The following is an 18,103-nucleotide window of genomic DNA, read 5'->3' as shown; positions in this document are numbered from 1 at the left end:
TCAGCATCAACGTGAGGAGTGAATGGCCAACAACAAAGAAGAATCCAAGTCAGTCCCACACTTTGCCAAGGCCCACCATTCCTCACCAGCACATGCCTGCCTAAAAAAGAAAATGAAAAAGCAAGATGACTCTCTCTCAATGCAGCAAAGAGAGACCAGGCATCACTCACATAAACAGGACATACACTGCACTGGTCTGGTCCAATTTAAAGCTGCCAGAAATAAATGGAAATATGTTGTTAATATTCGTATACACTCACCGACTGCCTTCACAGCACTAGACTGAGAAAACAAGTATTTGCCTTTAGCAGCAGACACACTCAGGATAACCCCCACACAAAGCCCTACGAATGTCATCCCCTACTCCACTCTCCCCACCCCACAAAATATTAACTAAAGAAGAAATAAAACAGGACACTGCAGCTAGCTCAGCTGTTTAAATCCTGTTAGGCTCAAGGTTTTCGCCACTGATCCAAAAGACAAAAGAGCAGGCAGTCATTAAACTACCAGACAGTCCTTAAACTGAACTGAGTTAAGAAAAGACCTCAGACAGGAATAAGCATGGAGATAAGAATTCCCATTAACTACAATTTCTACTAGTCAGAAGAAAATCTCTCTCTCTCACACACACACAGAGGTTATTTCCAGAGTCACAAAATAGTATGCAATAATATTCAATATAACATCACAGTTGGTGAAAGAAAATTTCAGTCCTGAGATGGCAGTGTGGTATAAATGCCTATATGCAGGACTGGCATTAGAAAGCTAGACTTGGTACCAGCTCTCTGCTGAATACTCATGGGATTATCAACATATCATGAGACTGTTCCAAATCTCAGGCTCCTCAAACACAAATTTCCTCAGGTGAATTTCCTCATTACAATTGTGAGAATTAAACAGAAAACTCGAAGAGGAAGTATACCGAAAAGCAAACTCAGAGCAACAGTAAACTGCTTTCTGTACCTTTAACAGTTACCACCCAGAGCAGGAAAACAGGGAGAGACAAGTGATACTTCAGATGTCCCCATGGGCCAGTGGTGTCTCTGTTCTTCCCCCAGCTTAGTGAAGTCCTGCTTGTATTGCCTAAGATACACCAGTACCATCCCAACAGAACCCTTCTTTAATTATGTTAGTCGGAGGCAGGTTCTGTCACTGATAAGTAAGAGAGTCCTAATTCACATTGCTCAATCTCTCAGTCATGTCTGACTCTTCTGCAACACCATGGAGCAGGCTGGGGAAGAAGTTCTTGATAAGGCACCTCCAGAGAGGCAGAAGCAGAGTGGAAGAGTTGGAGGAATTGAGCCAGGCTCCAGGCTCCTCTGTCCATGGGATTTTTCAGGCAAGAATACTGGAGTGGGTTGCCGTTTCCTTCTCCAGGAGATCTTCCCAACCCAGAGATCAATCCTGAGTCTCTTGCACCTCCTGCATTGGCAAGCAGATTCTTTACCACGAGTGACACCTGGGAAGCCCAAATTCACATTATAAGAGCCAATTCCTTCATTCCTCTTTGACTGTATAATCCCTCCAAACAAAAGCAGATGATCACAATGGACTGAGAGAACTGACAAAACAGTGACATGTACGGTCCTTCTGGGCCAGAGAGTAAGAACACAGTCCCTGTGTGCGTGTGGGATTCTTTACCATCTGAAGCACCAGGGAAGCCCCCTGCTGACTCCTTCTACATAGTGCCCGCAGCGAACGCTCTCATGATGGACAAGATCTCCAAACAGTGAGGCAGGAGTGAGACGATGACAATAACGGCAACAATAAGGACCATGACAGAGACCACTACATCAGCACAGCCGCACTGATGACAACCGGCCAGGCACTGCACGGAGCGTGTGCGTAATCCTCAGGCCAACTCTATGAGGAAGGCACCATCTGTAGTCCCCATGTTATAAACAAAAAAAACTAAAGCTCAGAAACAGAGAACAAAGTGTTCAGTTTGGGACAGTGTTTCTTTTAAATGGTGTTAGGAAAAAAAAAAAAGGAACTAATTCAAGAAAAGAGGCAGAAGAGTTATTAGTACTGTACAATGTTAGGGAAACCAAGGCTGCCAAGAGTCAATGAAACTGCCTATAATGCCTCCACCTTCTCACTGCCAACCAGTTTTTACCTCTGGCACGCTATTAATTCTCACAGAGGTCTCAAATCAGCATTTTGCTCAATATAAGATACGTACATTACTCCATGTAAAACAGATAACCAACAATTACCTACTTTATAGCACAGGGTAAACAGTACACTATACTTTGCAATAACCTGTAAGGGAAAAGAATCTAAAGAACAGATATATGCGTATAACTGAATTACTCTGCTGCACACCTGAGGCTAACAGAACACTGAAAGTCAACTGTCAGTTCAGTTCAGTCCCTCAGTCGTGTCCGACTCTGTGCGACCCCATGAATCGCAGCACGCCAGGCCTCCCTGTCCATCACCAACTCCCAGAGTTCACTCCGACTCATGTCCATCGTGTCAACTATACTAATAAAGAAAAAGGGAGAGAGAGAAAGGAAAGAAGGAGAAAGGAAAGACCCTCTTCAGTCCTTATTCAAGAAGGTGCAGCACTTGCTTCTACTGACCATGCTCTCCTCCTTGAAACACCGACTTCCAGCAAATGTTCCAGCAAGGCTATCACTTGCCCCCAGCAAATCACAGGCTCCATTCCTCCCACCCTTCCACTCTGCTTCTGCCTCTCTGGGGGTGCCTTATCAGGAACCTCTTCCCCAGCCTGCTCCTTAAATGCTGTCAACACTGCTCAATCCTCACACTCGCTCTAGGTGAGCTCGTTCACCACTGTGTCCTCAAACATCCACTCCCTAATCTCCCAAACGTATCTTCTATCCAGATGGCTCTCCTGAGTTGTCAACCTCAAACCCAACATCTCTTAAATAAAACTCATCATTCTCCTCCCCAAACCTGCTTTTCCACTTACCTAAGTCAGTGAATGGGAGTCGCTTGATCCCAGCAAATCATCCTTCCCTCCCCCTCTTCCTCAAAGCCAATTAATAACCAACTTCTTTTATTTCTACCTCTTTACTGTCTCTAGAATGGGCTTCAGCCTATTGCCACTGTTGCTCTGCTCATACAGGCTTTATTTTCTCTTCCCTGGATTGCTGAAACAGCCCTTAGAGGAGGTGTCTTTCCCTTAGTCTTCACCTCCTCCTCTCTAAACCGTAAACTCAATGAGGTTAAGAATTGCGATTTATCACTGTATTCCGGTATTTGTCATAAGAGTAAGCATATGACAGGCAATAAATATTTGTTGAATCAATGAATGAAAAAATGAGCTCTAGCAGATGAGAGAGATGGAGACCCGACTGCAGGTAACAAGTGATGAAGAAATGTGTATTAGATATTATAATCCCCTGGCTTTAGCACCCCACAACAAAAAACTTTTCACACAAAATTCTCTTCTCAAAAGACAGCCTTATCAACCTGAATGCGAGAGCCAGAAGAAATGTAGTTACTAGATGAAAGATACATGCATCCAGAGCTAACTTGAAAAATAAGGTAATAAAATATATCTTGTGTTTAAAAAAAAAAAAAAAACAGGGAAGAGTTAGGTGAAGCAAGCACTTGTTCTTTAAACATCCTTCCAATTATCTGGCAGGTTTTGAAAATAGCCTGCTTACAGAGGCAAGCAAAATGTTACCTATTCTCTTAGGTATCCTACTAACTTCCCACCCAGAACTGTCCCTATGCATCTCATGTTGGAATGCCACTATGAAAAAAGGCAGAGGATTAAGAAGAAAACGTCAAAGAATAGTCACAGTTGCGTGTGGCAAGAAATGTCTATGGTATAAAGCTATATCCTCAAACTGTGAAAAATGTTCAATATTTAAGGTGAGATTCGACTATCTGAATCTAAATTTAACATCCAAGGAAGCTTGAATTAGTCATTTGGCTGGAAAACCCATTTTAGGAGCCAAGAAGCTGCCTTACTTGGTCACGAAGCAAAGACACACACACAAGGTAGAAAATCAGTTTTCTTCTACTACTTATCTGCTGAGACCTTAATATCAGGTCCTGCATTCCCCACGGACAAAGGCAATAACCACAGAATATTTATTTCCCTACCTCCATGTTCTAGAAGACAAGAAAATACTAACCTCTGAGCTTAGGTTTCCTATGAAAAATTAAAAGAAACTGATCATCGATTATTACATACCAAAGTGGTCTTAGATTTATACTCCTGTGAGATATCACATACACATTTTCATAATAAGCTTGGCTGAGCTAGTATTTTTCATTTCAAACAGGACATAGATGCCATTTAATCTTCAAGGTTATCTAATATCTACTTCTAAGGGATGAAAACTAGTTTTACCACTTATTAACAACAAGCTTCACATAAGAAGAAGTTACCATTTAAGGAGTGCTGACTAATTCTCCATCTGTGCTATGAAAAGAATAGGGAAAAAACTATTAGCAATATAGAACAGAACACATTGAAAATGAAAAGAACTGGGCTCTGGCTCTAGTAATTTCCTTTCTGTGTCACTTCCCTACTTGTCAAGTCAGCCCCTCGTGATCAGTCTCTGAATTCTTAGTAGATGCCCTCGAATGAACTTCTAATGTATGGCAAATTAGTGACTAAAATTAGAAAATAAACCCAGGCCCCCTTTCTCTGAATTAAAGTGTTAGCATCATTCTTTAAGCCTTTGCCAGGACAGTCTCCTCAACAAAAGGTGATGAGAAAACTGAATAGTCACGTGCAAGAGAAGGAAACTGAACCACTCTCTTAACACCAACACACACAAAAATCAACTCAAAAAGAATTAGCGACTTGAACCTAGAATTGAAACCATGTAACTTACATGAAAACACAGGGATAATAGCCTCAACATCAGTCTCAGCAATGACTCTTTGGATTTCACACCAAAAGCAAAATAAACAAGTAGAACATCAAATTAAAAGGTTCTGCCCAACAAAGGAAGCCATCAACAGAGTGAAAAGCAACCTGTGAGTGGGAGAAAATATTGGCAAACCATATATCTGATAAAGGGTTAACATCCAATATATAAAGAACATACAATTCAATAACACAAAACACAATCCGATTAACGGGCAGAGAAACTGAATAAGACATATTTCCAAAGAAGACATACAAATGGCCAAAAGATACACAAAATGGTGCTCTACATCACTAACCACCAGGGAAATACAAATCAAACCTACAAGGAGATCACCTCACACCAGGGCTATCATCAAAAAGACAAGAGACAGGATGGTGGGAGGAATGAGGTTCAAGGGGAGGGGACATATGGGTACATATAATAGCTGATTCACTTCGGTGTACAGTAGAAATAAACACTGTAAAGCAATTACACTCTAAAAATAAAATATAACTTTAAAAAGAGACGACAAGTGTGGGGGAGGATGTGGATTAAAGGGAACCCTTGTGCACTGTTGGGTGGGAAGGTAAACCGACGCACCACTGTAAAAAATAGTGTGGAGGTTCCTCAAAAAATTAAAAGTAGAACTGCCATATGACCCAGCAATCTGACTTCTGCATATCTATCCCAGAGAAATGAAAAGACTCTCAAAAGAAACATCTGCACTCCCATGTTCATGCACCGTTATTCACAACAGCCCAGACATGGAAACAGCCTAAGTGCCCATCAGTCAGTGAGCAGATAAAACACACACAGTGGAATATTATTCAGCCAGGAGAAAGGACAACCCATCATTTGCGACAATATGAAGTGGACCTTGAGGGTATTAGGCTAAGTAAGATAAGTCAGACGGAGAAAGACAAACACTGTAGGTGCTCACTCATATGTGGAAACTATGAAAGCCAAGGTCAAAGAAACAGACCAGAGTGGTTAAGGGGAGAGAGTGGTCAAGGAGCATAAACTTTGAGTTATAAGATGAATAAGATCTCAGGAGCTAAGGTAAAGCATAGTGTTACAGTTAATACTGTACTATATACTTGAAAGTTGCTAAGTCGATCTCGAAAGTTATCACTTTCGAGAAAAAAAGAAGCTGTAATTATGTGAGGTGATGCAGATGTTAGCCAATGGTGGTGATCACTGTGCAATATTTAAGTGCGTTAAATCAATATGTTGTACACCTTAAAGCTACACAATGCTATCTGTCGATTACATCTCAATAAAGCTAGGAGGAAGAAAAGCCTTTCACCCATTTGAAAAATAGTATACTGTTGTAACAGAACATTGGAAACGTTATCCACAAATCCCCTTCAAGACAAGAAAAGTTATGATTTTAGGTGTCTATTCTCATCACTTAGTTGTATATTAGTCTTTAGTACAAGGATGTACAAGGTCTCTAGTGGAACTGTCTAGGTACCTAAGTTATCAGTCTGCATCTCAAGCCAATTAAAACTCATTTACTCTGTGGTGGCTGATCATACTTCTTAAGGAGGCCAGCTGTCACTGAGAGGGTGCCACTGACCACTGCAGGGAGCGTGGGTGGGAGAAGGGACGTGTGGCCGTGAATACCGTTCTTCTGAGGGAAGGACAAAACCAGGCCCAGGATATGAGCTAGGACCACCATCCTTACGGAAGCCAGAAAGCAGACTTCCATGGCAGGTAAGAGGCAACTTCTCCTCTGAAATCCACCACCACCAACCAGCTTTGTGAACTGTCAAGTGATTGCAGCTCTCACATTTGCTTGGGCAAATCTGAGATTAATAATAATGCCCCTGCCTGTGATGAGGCCGACAGCGAGCCTCACTCAGGTGAGGTGCCAGATGGCAGGCTGCTCTGCAAAGCATAAACGTTACAAAACTGCAGAACTCCATGATGTCTCTGATGTTATAAAGAGTGTTCTCAAATTTTAGCATACGTACAATCGTCTAAAGTAGAGACTCCTGTGGGCCCTGCACTGAGGGATTCCAATTTAATCATTTCTCCACCATGGGGAGAATTTGCATTTCTAAATCTCAAGTGACAGCAGTATTGCTGATCCTTTAGACCCCACTGTGTGTATTGCTGAGAATTTTTTTTAATAGAAAAATTGCTTACTCTTATTTAAAAAGTATCTTCTTTGCATTTTTCTTACCTATTCATTCATTAAACTTCCTGGGCATTTAGTATGTGCCCAGCCCTAAGTCAGGCTGCAAACACAAAGTGAACCCTCCTCTAACTAACTTACACCTCAGTTAGATTAGAGAACATAATGAGAACATGGACCAGGAGCTAGAGGAGCCCAGAAAACATGAAATAAAGCCTAAGATACACACGAAGGTACTTTAATCCTATGTGACCTCACTCCTAAACATCACCAAGGGAAGAATTTCATTTGACCCAAGTCTGTTTTTGTGTGTTTTTGCTACAAGAAAGAGTCAGTGCCAGTTTAAGTGTGGAGTATATCTGTATATAACACCAACAAGCATGAAGAAAATGACAAGATCTAAGGCAGTTCCTACCACTGCCAAATAGAGAAGTGGCCTTGATGCAGCATGAGGGCTGACACGTAATATTATCAATCATCTGAAATGTACATTTTATCCATTAATTCTTTCAGTTTAGTTCAGTCGCTCAGTCGTGTCTGACTCTTTGCGACTCCATGAATTGCAACACGCCAGGCCTCCCTGTCCATCACTAACTCCCAGAGTTCACTCAGACTCACGTCCATCAAGTCAGTGATGCCATCCAGCCATCTCATCCTCTGTCGTCCCCTTCTCCTCCTGCCCCCAATCCCTCCCAGCATCAGAGTCTTTTTCAATGAGTCAACTCTTCGCATGAGGTGGCCAAAGTACTGGAGTTTCAGCTTTAGCATCATTCCTTCCAAAGAACACCCAGGACTGATCTCCTTCAGAATGGACTGGGTGGATCTCCTTGCAGTCCAAGGGACTCTTCAAGAGTCCCTTATTTCCTTAAACTGGCCCAATCTCTAATTGAACTTCCTAGAGCATGCAAAACAAGAGAAATCAAAAGCAAATGTTTTGCTTTTATCCTGACAAAGGCAAAACAAAGATTTAAGAAATGTTCAACACTGAGTAAGATATCTGGCCTATGCAGCCAAGCACCCTTTCTCCAAAGGACAACATAAAATCAGAAAGACAGCTGTCCAACCGCACGTTTATCAAAGAGCTATAAACATACCCATAACATGGGTAATGTTATTAATTCACCTGATATGTCAAGAAGATCTCATCAATGAGCTTAAGTCTTACAAGAAAGCATGCAGATTTGGGACCAGTACTACCTTTCATGGTAATAAGCTGGATATTTCAGTTAACAGACAGTGTAATAAGTCCCAGAGGTAAAGAAGCAGTTCCTTTCATTTATCCTAAAACTATTTCAGTTAGGCTGCAGGTGAGGACATTCCAGTTGAAGATAGTGGGATTTTTTTTCCGTACATCTCTGGTCATCTTATTCATACCTTTCAGTGTTTAACAGTTGGGTGTATTTAGAGCATATTCTCACTGATATGTGTAATCAGAAGTAGAGATTTAATCAAATGGAATCATAATCAATGAAGTTAAATTTACTTGCTTCCCGCTTGCTTGGATGCGAATTAACCAGTCATCCAAATCACATCGAAGCCCTCCCTGATGCCAAGCACGTCCAAGTGCCACATACAGTGCTTGGGAACGGCTACAAGAAGCCACCAGGACAAACGCTTGACCGTGCTTCAAAGCTGCTCTTAAACGATTTTTCCGTAAAATAAGATGGCCAATTTCACCAAGTCCTATATTTTGGATATTTAAAAGAGTAACTAACACAGAAAGAAGAGATGAAAGGAAACGTTACTTATTTGAAAAATACAGGCCTGACTCTAGCCACGGATATAAAGCAATCGTGAGAAATATTTCGTTTCTCTTTCCACGAGCACTGTACTTGTACCACAAAACTAACCTCGGGACTTGAGCCTTTAGACGTCTCAGAGATAAAACCACTTTGTAAGACTGGCCTATTAAAACGGTATGCCTTCATTTCAAGTTCTGGACTCTGAATTTTTAAAATATTTGAAAGTACATTTTACCAACTTTTAGAGCAATAATTCAGTGTATCTCCACAAATCTATATCCTGTGTAGACTGAGAAATCAAGAGGGAAAAAAGTTTTAAGAAATGAGGCAAATACCAATTATAAAGAAAAACATGACTATAAAGCAGATAAGTAAATTTTACAATTATTTAGCCAGCATCATCTCACACTGACAATCCATCACATGGCAGATACTTAGGGGGTAAAAATGAAAAGGGTATACAGTTGATTACAATACAATGAGATACGTGCTGCTGCTAAGTCACTTCATTTGTGTCCAACTCTGTGTGACCCTATAGACAGCAGCCCACCATGCTCCGCTGTCCCTGGGATTCTCCAGGCAAGAACACTGGAGTGGGTTGCCATTTCCTTCTCCAATGCAGGAAAGTGAAAAGGGAAAGTGAAGTCGCTCAGTCATGTCTGACTCTTCGCAACCCCATGGACTGCAGCCCACCAGGCTCCTCCATCCATGGGATTCTCCAGGCAAGAGTACTGGAGTGGGGTGCCATTGCCTTCTCCAGTAATACGTGCTACAGATGTTTAAAAGTAGCATGGCCACTCCCTCAGATACCAGATCTCTCAAAATCATAAATACTAAGATTGTACTAGAAGAAAGTTAGGATGTTTTTATTTATAATCTATGAGTGAAGAAGACCTAAGTTCTGACACAAAACCCAGACCCTTTAAAAATAAAATATTAATAAATACAACCTCATAAAAATAAAAACAATGTATACATGATCAGACATCATAAAGTCAAAAGAGAATGCAGCTGGTGGGAAATTACAATATAAATTCCAAAGAACTAACTTTCTTGATATATAAAGAGTTCCTTCAAATCAATAAGAAGACAAACATAATGGAAAAATGGGTGTTCACTGAAAAGGAAATAAAGCACTATTTGACCACTGTATTACTGAAAATTTCAACATTTAAATAAGTCTACTTTTAGGAAAGGATAATGAACCATCAGGCACCTATCACCTTGATTCAACAATTATCATTTAACACTAATCTTGTTTTAGCTATCTCTACACGCACCCTCAACCCAGATTATTTTGAATATATCCAGATATAACACAAATATCATAACAAAAAAGTTACACAAATAGGAAGTTTAAATCACTCAAATTTTCTCTAAAAATTACAAATCGAAACCACCTTGAAAATACAATCTTTCACTGATCAGACTAACAGAGATAAAAATGTTTATAGTACAATCTGTTTACTAGGGAATACGGGACCTCTCACACATTACTGATGACCTGAAAATTTGGTATTATCTCCAAGAAAAGTACACTTGGCAATAATGATCAAAATCTAATCAACCATAAAACTCTCATCAGCCAGCCAAAAAACGTGAAAATGGCACATCAAGAATTGGATGCTCTCCTTCTCACACCTTATATGTCAATGTCAAGGTAACTGCCCAACTAGAATAACTAGCAGTAACTAGAAGTAGGTGCTATCCAATGAGTGCAGACAGCATAAAAAAGTAAAAGCTGCCTTACTTATTTAAAACATTCATACCATACACCCTAATGCCCACCTACCCAGACCAGATTGCATCCCCATGGCTATATGTTCTCAGGGCACATCTGTTCTTCCTCCACGGCACTTTTAATTTGTATTAATACAGTTATCTAAGGACTCTCTGATTAATGCCCTTCTTCCCCTTTAGACTTTTAAACTCCATAAGGATGGAGATCATTCAAATTTGTTTGGTATTTTAGGACAGTTCCTGGTCCATGACAGATATTCAATATAAGTAGAATTCATTCTTTCATTCAAAAAGTATATATTATGGGTCTGGTGGACACTGTGCCTACATTCTAGAGATATGGTGCTGAACAAGGCAAAAGCATTCTCTCGGCTCTTGAAGCTTCCATTCCAGGAATAGTCAAGAAAATCACACATGCACACACACACCACAGAAAGCAACTTTATGAACATGATCCAGTTGGTCTGCCAACAGGTACTGTATTTTTCCACACTAATACCTCCGATCAGAATTTCCATTTGTAATGATTTCTTTCTTTTTTAATATTTGTTTTTATTTACTTATTTGGCTGTGCTAGGTCTTAGCTGTGGCATGTGGGATCTAGTTCCTGGCCAGGGATCGAACCCAGGCCTCCTGCTTCGGGACCACAGAGTCTTAGCCACTGGACCCCCACGGAGGTATTGTAATGCTTTATTTTGATGTAAATAACCTGTGTAACACTGTAAATTAATTCTTAAATAATGAATTTATTTTTCATATTAACTTAACAGCTGCAAAATTGGGGGAGGGGGACCCATAACCTCACTATCCAAACACAACTATTTTTAGCATTAAAGCATATTTCTCTCCCATTTTTCCATGAATCTTTCCTCAATACCACAGTGAGCACAGAATATGCAATGTTCTCTTTTTATAGCAGACGCTTAATCTTCCCTCATTCACAACAGAGATGAAGGTACAGGGCAGAATGATCTTCCAAAAGGGGAAAAGGTCTCCCTGGCAGTCATGGCATCCACCTGCCAGACCAGCAGTTTTACCAAGGTGGAATGATCCTTCAGCGCCTCCCCATTCTGCTTTCATTTTTAAATAGGATCATTTTCAAATGAGTCGAGTGGTTGTTTCACACAGGCCAATCCTTCTCTTTTCCCAGTTCTTCTCTCTTCCATATTCTTGACAAGCTACAACAGCTGTGAGAAGATTCTGTTTCTTCCCTGTATTCCTCATGCTTTTCTTGCTGTTGTTTAGTTAGTTGCTAAGTCGTGTCCAAGTCTTTGTGACCCCATAGACTGGAGCCCACCAGGTTCCTCTGTCCATGAGATTTCCCAGGCAAGAATACTAGAGTGGGTTGTCATTACCTTCTCCAGGGGACCTTTCTGACCCAGGGATAAAATCTGTGTCTCCTGCATTGGCAGGCAGGTTCTCTACCACTGCACCACCAGGGACTTATATGCTAAATAATAAAGAACTGCCTCCAGCTTTTTTGAGACAAAAATTATAGGAAATGTTCATGAGCTAGATTTTGGAAAAGAACCAATAACTAGACCAGGCAGTGGGACTTGAAGAAATTGATTCTGAGCTGCACAGGTTGCAGGCCACACCAACCATCTGAAACTGAAGACACTACCTGGCTTTCTGAGGAAATTATGGGTAGTAGGAAGTTCTGGGAGCTCTTAAAGCACATGTTCTCCTAATGTCTATCAAGTTGGTGACAACAGTAGTTGAATATCTTCCTTTCATAGTAACCTGAGGTTTTAAGACACTAGAAAATGGATGGAAGGACAAAATATTTCTCCTATAAATAGACAATAGATTGGGGGTCAAGAATAAAATAAAAAGTGAGGGACCTGGTGATTTTTGAAAATTGGCTGTGAAAGGACTCTGGCTCTGCAGGAAGTGAAAGCAAAAGAGAATTCACTAGTCTGGTTCCCACTCCTTTTCTAGAGAAATAGCACACAACATTAATTCGCTTTCCATAAAGACAAATGAAAACAGGCCTGCAATGCACCACAACCAGAATATATTCAAGATGATGATGCTGAACAATGAAACTTCTAGGAAAAGTTATAGTCTGGTACCTAGCCTCAGAGTAGCATTTACATGCTAATGACTGGAACAAGTTATCTCATCGGGAGTGGGGACTAATGGAGAGAAGAATTTTGCTGAAGAAGGATTCATGGTTCTTTTGTCTCTGCTCCATCTTCCTTTACGGAAAACAGACTCTTGCCCCTTGAGCATGAGATTCCTTGAAGGGTAAAAGAGAATAGTAATAATGCAAACTACTGAGACTTTGCTTCTCTCTAAAATAGTATCACTGACACCTCCCAGTACAGTTTAACACAGAGTACCACGCAAGCTTCAAGAATCATCTGCCAACATCCTTTCTAAAATTCTAGACCTCTAGAAGCAACAGTGCCATCACTCTGGAATGAAGTTTCCCAGGTAATTAATTCTTGGAGTTTTATAGCATTTGTTGATACACAGCCACTACAGACTTGCTCTAAATTATCAGTTATTTGGAACACCAACCCAAGAATTTAGTCTTTGACTTTCAAAAAGAATGGTTGAATCACAATATTTGCTTTCTCTGTGTTATTGTATAATAAAGAGTTTTGGCCCCAAATTTCTGGTTCGTAGATTTTGTAAAATGGAAATCATGTTATAGGCATGAAACCAAGACAAACAGCTTGTTCACGAGCCAGTGTCCAATATATCCTGCCTATAAAAGCCTTTAAACTACTGACAAAACATGAAACTTGAAGGGAAAAAACCCTCCTGCTGACTCATTCTTCACAGAGAAACATTTATTATTTCCTGGGGCAGTATGCTGAATTTCCACTTCTATTGCTATAATTTCCACTTGTGAATTTTGGAGGGGGTTGAGGGAAGGGAAGCAGAAGAGATCAAAATCCTAGGAAAGATGCATTGCTTTTAAGGGGACTGTAGAAAAGTTACTGATCCATGGCCTTTTCCTTTTATTTCCAGTATATATTATAGTTGTGCTGTTTCCCCATGAAAGTTCAGCGTTTTCATCCAAGGACTTGCAGCAACAGGGCAAATAGCAAATCAGAATTCTGGAGTGTTCATTAGTAAGGAGGCAAAAGGCCTTCAGGAAAATCCAGGCTCCAGGCAAAGAAAAAAGACAAGCACGGTTCAATCTGGAACCATTCCCAGCTTCTCTGGACCACAGTGTGAAGGATCAATGAACATGAAAGTTGAGAAAGGAATCAAGAATAAACAAACCTATGTATTCACACACAACGTATGTAGGAATGGTACTGACTGGCGCTATCCTAACAAACTCTAACCATATAACCTCATCTAACGAGAGCTAGCCTGTAAGACAGGTATTACTGGATTGGCCAAAAAGCTCATTTGAATTTTCCCATAACATCTTATGAAAAAACGAAAGAACTTTTTGGCTGACCCAGCAGTTTTCTCAGTCACAGAACGGAAATTCAAAGTCAAGTTTGCTCAACTTCAAAATCCATGCTTTTCCAAACATGTGCTTTGACATACTCCATGGCAGAAGAGGGGTCGAAAATGCTTTCTTTACCAATCGTACTGCAGAATGAAGCTTACAAGAGAATTAATTTTTGAAGTTCCAAATAGGGAAAGGAGTACGTCAAGGCTGTATATTGTCACCCTGCTTATTTAACTTATACCCAGAGTACCTCATGAGAAATGCTGGGCTGGATGAAGCACAAGCTGGAATCAAGATTGCTGGAAGAAATATCTATAACCTCAGATATGCAGATGACACCACACTTTTCACAGAAAGCGAAGAGTAGTCATGTATGGATGTGAGAGTTGGACTGTGAAGAAGGCTGAGCACCGAAGAATTGATGCTTTTGAACTGTGGTGTTGGAGAAGACTCTTGAGAGTCCCTTGGACTGCAAGGAGATCCAACCAGTCCATTCTGAAGGAGATCAGCCCTGGGATTTCTTTGGAGGGAATGATGCTAAAGCTGAAACTCCAGTACTTTGGCCACCTCATGTGAAGAGTTGACTCATTGGAAAAGACTCTGATGCTGGGAGGGATTGGGGGCAGGAGAAGAAGGGGACGACCCAGGATGAGATGGCTGGATGGCATCACTGACTCGATGAACGCGAGTCTGAGTGAACTCCGGGAGATGGTGATGGACAGGGAGGCCTGGCGTGCTGCAATTCATGGGGTTGCAAAGAGTCAGACACGACTGAGCGACTGAACTGAACTGAAAGAGCCTCTTGATGAAAGTGAAAGAGCAGAATGAAAAAGTTAGCTTAAAATTCAACATTCATCAAACTAAGATCATGGCATCTGGTCCCGCCACTTCATGGCAAATAGTTGGGGAAACAATGGACATGGTGACAGACTTTTATTTTCTTGGGCTCCAAAATCACTGCAGATGGTGACTGCAGCCATGAAATTAAAAGACTCTTGCTCCTTGAAAGAAAAGTTATGACCAAGACAGCATATTAAAAAGTAGAGACATTACTTTGCCAACAAAGATACATCTCGTCAAAGCTATGGTTTTTCCAATAGTCACGTATGGAGGTGAGAGTTGGACTATAAAGAAAGCTGAGAACTGAAGAATTGATGCTTTTGAACCACGGTGTTGGAGAAGATTCTCGAGTCCCGTGGACTGCAAGGAGATCCAACCAGTCCATCCTAAAGGAAATCAGTCCTGAATATTTATTGAAAGGACTGATGCTAAAGCTGAAACTCCAATACTATGGGCACCTGATGCGAAGAACTGACACATTTGAAAAGACCCTGATGCTGGTAAAGACTGAGGGCAGGAGCAGAAGGGAACAACAGAGGATGACATGGCTGGATGGCATCACTGACTCAATGGACGTGATTTTGAGCAAGCTCTGGGTGTTGATGATGGACGGGAAAGCATGGCGTGCTGCAGTCCATGCGGTCACAAAGAATCGGACACAACCGAGCAACTGAACTGAAATGAATGTGTAATTAAAATCAGTTATTTAGAAAATCCAAAGAATATAAAAAACGTAAGTAGAATACATCAATTTCTTCAAAAATTGAATGTACATCTAGGGACTCCACACTAAGTAAGCTATTATTTCTCTTTAAATTCGCTTATCTTCTTTCTAAAAAAGTTTTTAAAGTCCTAAGTACAAAGAGTAGAACTGCCTTCACAACAAGCTAGTCTGATTATGATACTGCCTAGAACGCACTGTCCAGCACCTCCCAGGAACTCATATTATTTGAGCAACTCAGAAGAAATGTTCTCCTTTGTCCTCTGTTCTCAGATAAAATCGTGGTTTCCATTGGCCTTTCCCCCTCTGACAGCAAATTCTTGCCTTGCCCATATCTGGTGCCCATGGAAGGCTGAGGAATAGAATAGAGAAGCAGGAAGAAGGGACAGAGACCCATGTAGAGTGAATCTTGGATTTTCTAGGAAAGCCTCAATTTGAAATATCTTCTCCCATCATCAGATGACATCAGAGTATTAAGCTTTAAGCCCAGTGCATGGCAGTCAAGAGAGTCAGAATCAGAGGATGATTTGGTTTCCCCCCATGAAAGGAGAATTATGAAACGTTAGCTGTTTTAAGTACATAAAGGAATTCCTTAGACTGATGCCTATTGGCAAATGTAATATCACCACACACTGAAGGAGAAAGCATGGGACAGAACAAAGACCAAGGGCTTGCACTCAACTCCAAGACTAGCCACTTGTTCTGTGACCTTGAGCTAATTACTTTATCTCTGAACCCCAGTTTCCTTAACTGTAAAATCTGGATACTAAGTAAGTAGCTCAAAAAGTTGTAATGAGAATTAAATAAGGTAATATACATAAATTGCCTTGAATACAGTTTAGTGCTTAAGAAATATTCAATAACTGCTACCTTCTTACCTTTGAGTGTGGACAACTTCTCAACTACATCCAAAACCAGCTGAGCTACACTCATTCAAGCTGTTTTCACCAATCTGAGTTTGTATGGTCCACAGCATCCAAAGTTCAAGAAATAACATCAACTTGGTATATATATACAATGGAGTATTACTCATCCTTAAGAATGAAATAATGCTATTTGCAGCAACATGGACAGACCTAGAGAGTGTCATACTGAGTGAAGTAAGTCAGGGAAATATCTTTTGACATCCCTTATATGTGGAATCTAAAAAGAAATGATACAAATGAGTTTACTTATAAAACAGAAACAGACTCACAGACTTTGAGAACAAGCGTATGGTTGCCAGAGGGGGAAAGGATGGGGGAAGGGATAGTTAGGGTATGCGGGATGGAGATGTGTACACACTGCTATATTTAAAATGGATAACCAACAAGGACCTACTGTATCACACAGGGAACTCGGCTCAGTGTTATGTGGCAGCCTAGATGGAAGGGGGCCTTGGGGGAGAGTGGACACATGTATTAATATAAGTACGGCTGAGTCCCTTTGTTGTTCACCTGAAATGGTCACAATATTATTTGTTAATTAGGTATACTCCTCAATACAAAATAAAGTTTTTTAAAAAAAAGAAATAACATCAACAAAGACTAGAACATGACTTAGTGATTAAATAACAACAAAGATACATATAATACCACTGCCTACCCTTCAAAAGGTACAGTAAATACAGTTAGCAAAAACCTACCTTGGCTGGTTCTCAGCCGTGAGGTTCTCTCCCCTCTGATAGTCACTGTCGGCCACCTGGGTTGTAGACCTCTTCACGATTTGCTTAAGTTCCTGCTCCAAGCGTTCTGTGATCGCCTTCACTGTCTCTGGGATCTTCTTCAGTTTGGCCAGCCCCTTGATGAGGATGCCCATAAAAAGGGTGCTGTTCTCCTCTGGATCCAACTCCAAATCCTCCTTGATGTCCTGGAGGCTCATTTCCTTCACTGTTAAAAAAAAGAAGAAGAAAGAAAGAAAATAAAAATCAATCAGTAGCCGCAGACTGCATAACCACACCCAAAACCAGTATGGGTCTGAATAGATACACATATACATAGGGTTGAGTCCCTTTGCTGTTCACCTGAAACTACCAAACATTGTTAACTGACTCTACCCCGATACAAAATAAAAAGTTAAAAAAAAAAAAAAGATATGGAAATACACACACACAAAAAAACCCAGTATGGATCTAAAAAATGGGACCACTCCCTTAAAAGGAACCACAGATGTTTTTCAATTAAATCTAATTAAATTATACTTACACAGTACCTAAGAATCACACAAAAAAATTATGTTCCTCAAATTTTATCCAACCCATCAGTTAATAAGGGGTAGAAACATTAAAAGTAAGCAAATCTCCACAGAAAATTTTCTACACTTCTGCAGTGAGTCAGTTGGTTCGTGACATTTATCAACATTCACTGTTTATAAAATGCCATACTTGATGCTGCAGAATTCCAAAGAGCCACACCGTAGTCTTAAATTCATATTGGTTAATTAGGAGCGATAGGTAGCTTGATAAAAAGACATAAATACACGTGGAAAAGAAAAGACATATAAGTTAAAAGTATAACAAACTATAAGAGATGAAGAAAAAGAAAGGAAAAATAGTATGTACAAGTGAAACAACTTGAAGAATAGAAGAATATTCCCTAAATACAAAAAAAAAAAAACTTTCTATTTTTCTTTAAATACACGTCTAACATAATATCATTATCTACTAAAGATAGGTCTTGCTAA

The 18,103-nt window shown here is 40.3% G+C and overlaps 1 protein-coding gene across 2 annotated transcripts in view; it reads right to left on the bottom strand.

Annotated features, from left to right (window-relative positions):
* The window catches only part of EXOC4 (exocyst complex component 4), a 798,914-nt gene that overhangs the window by 699,239 nt on the left and 81,572 nt on the right, over positions 1-18,103 (bottom strand). For both annotated transcript variants that reach the window (XM_069588401.1, XM_069588402.1), the window contains exon 6: positions 17,067-17,310. In XM_069588401.1, coding sequence (XP_069444502.1) covers positions 17,067-17,310 — 244 coding nt within the window. The remainder of the gene's footprint in view (positions 1-17,066; positions 17,311-18,103) is intronic.

Source organism: Ovis canadensis, chromosome 4 (genome assembly GCF_042477335.2).
Source record: "Ovis canadensis isolate MfBH-ARS-UI-01 breed Bighorn chromosome 4, ARS-UI_OviCan_v2, whole genome shotgun sequence".
Lineage (NCBI taxonomy): Eukaryota > Metazoa > Chordata > Mammalia > Artiodactyla > Bovidae > Ovis > Ovis canadensis.
The sequence above is the reverse complement of the archived record's forward strand: the minus strand, read 5'-3'. Positions and strand labels throughout refer to the sequence as shown.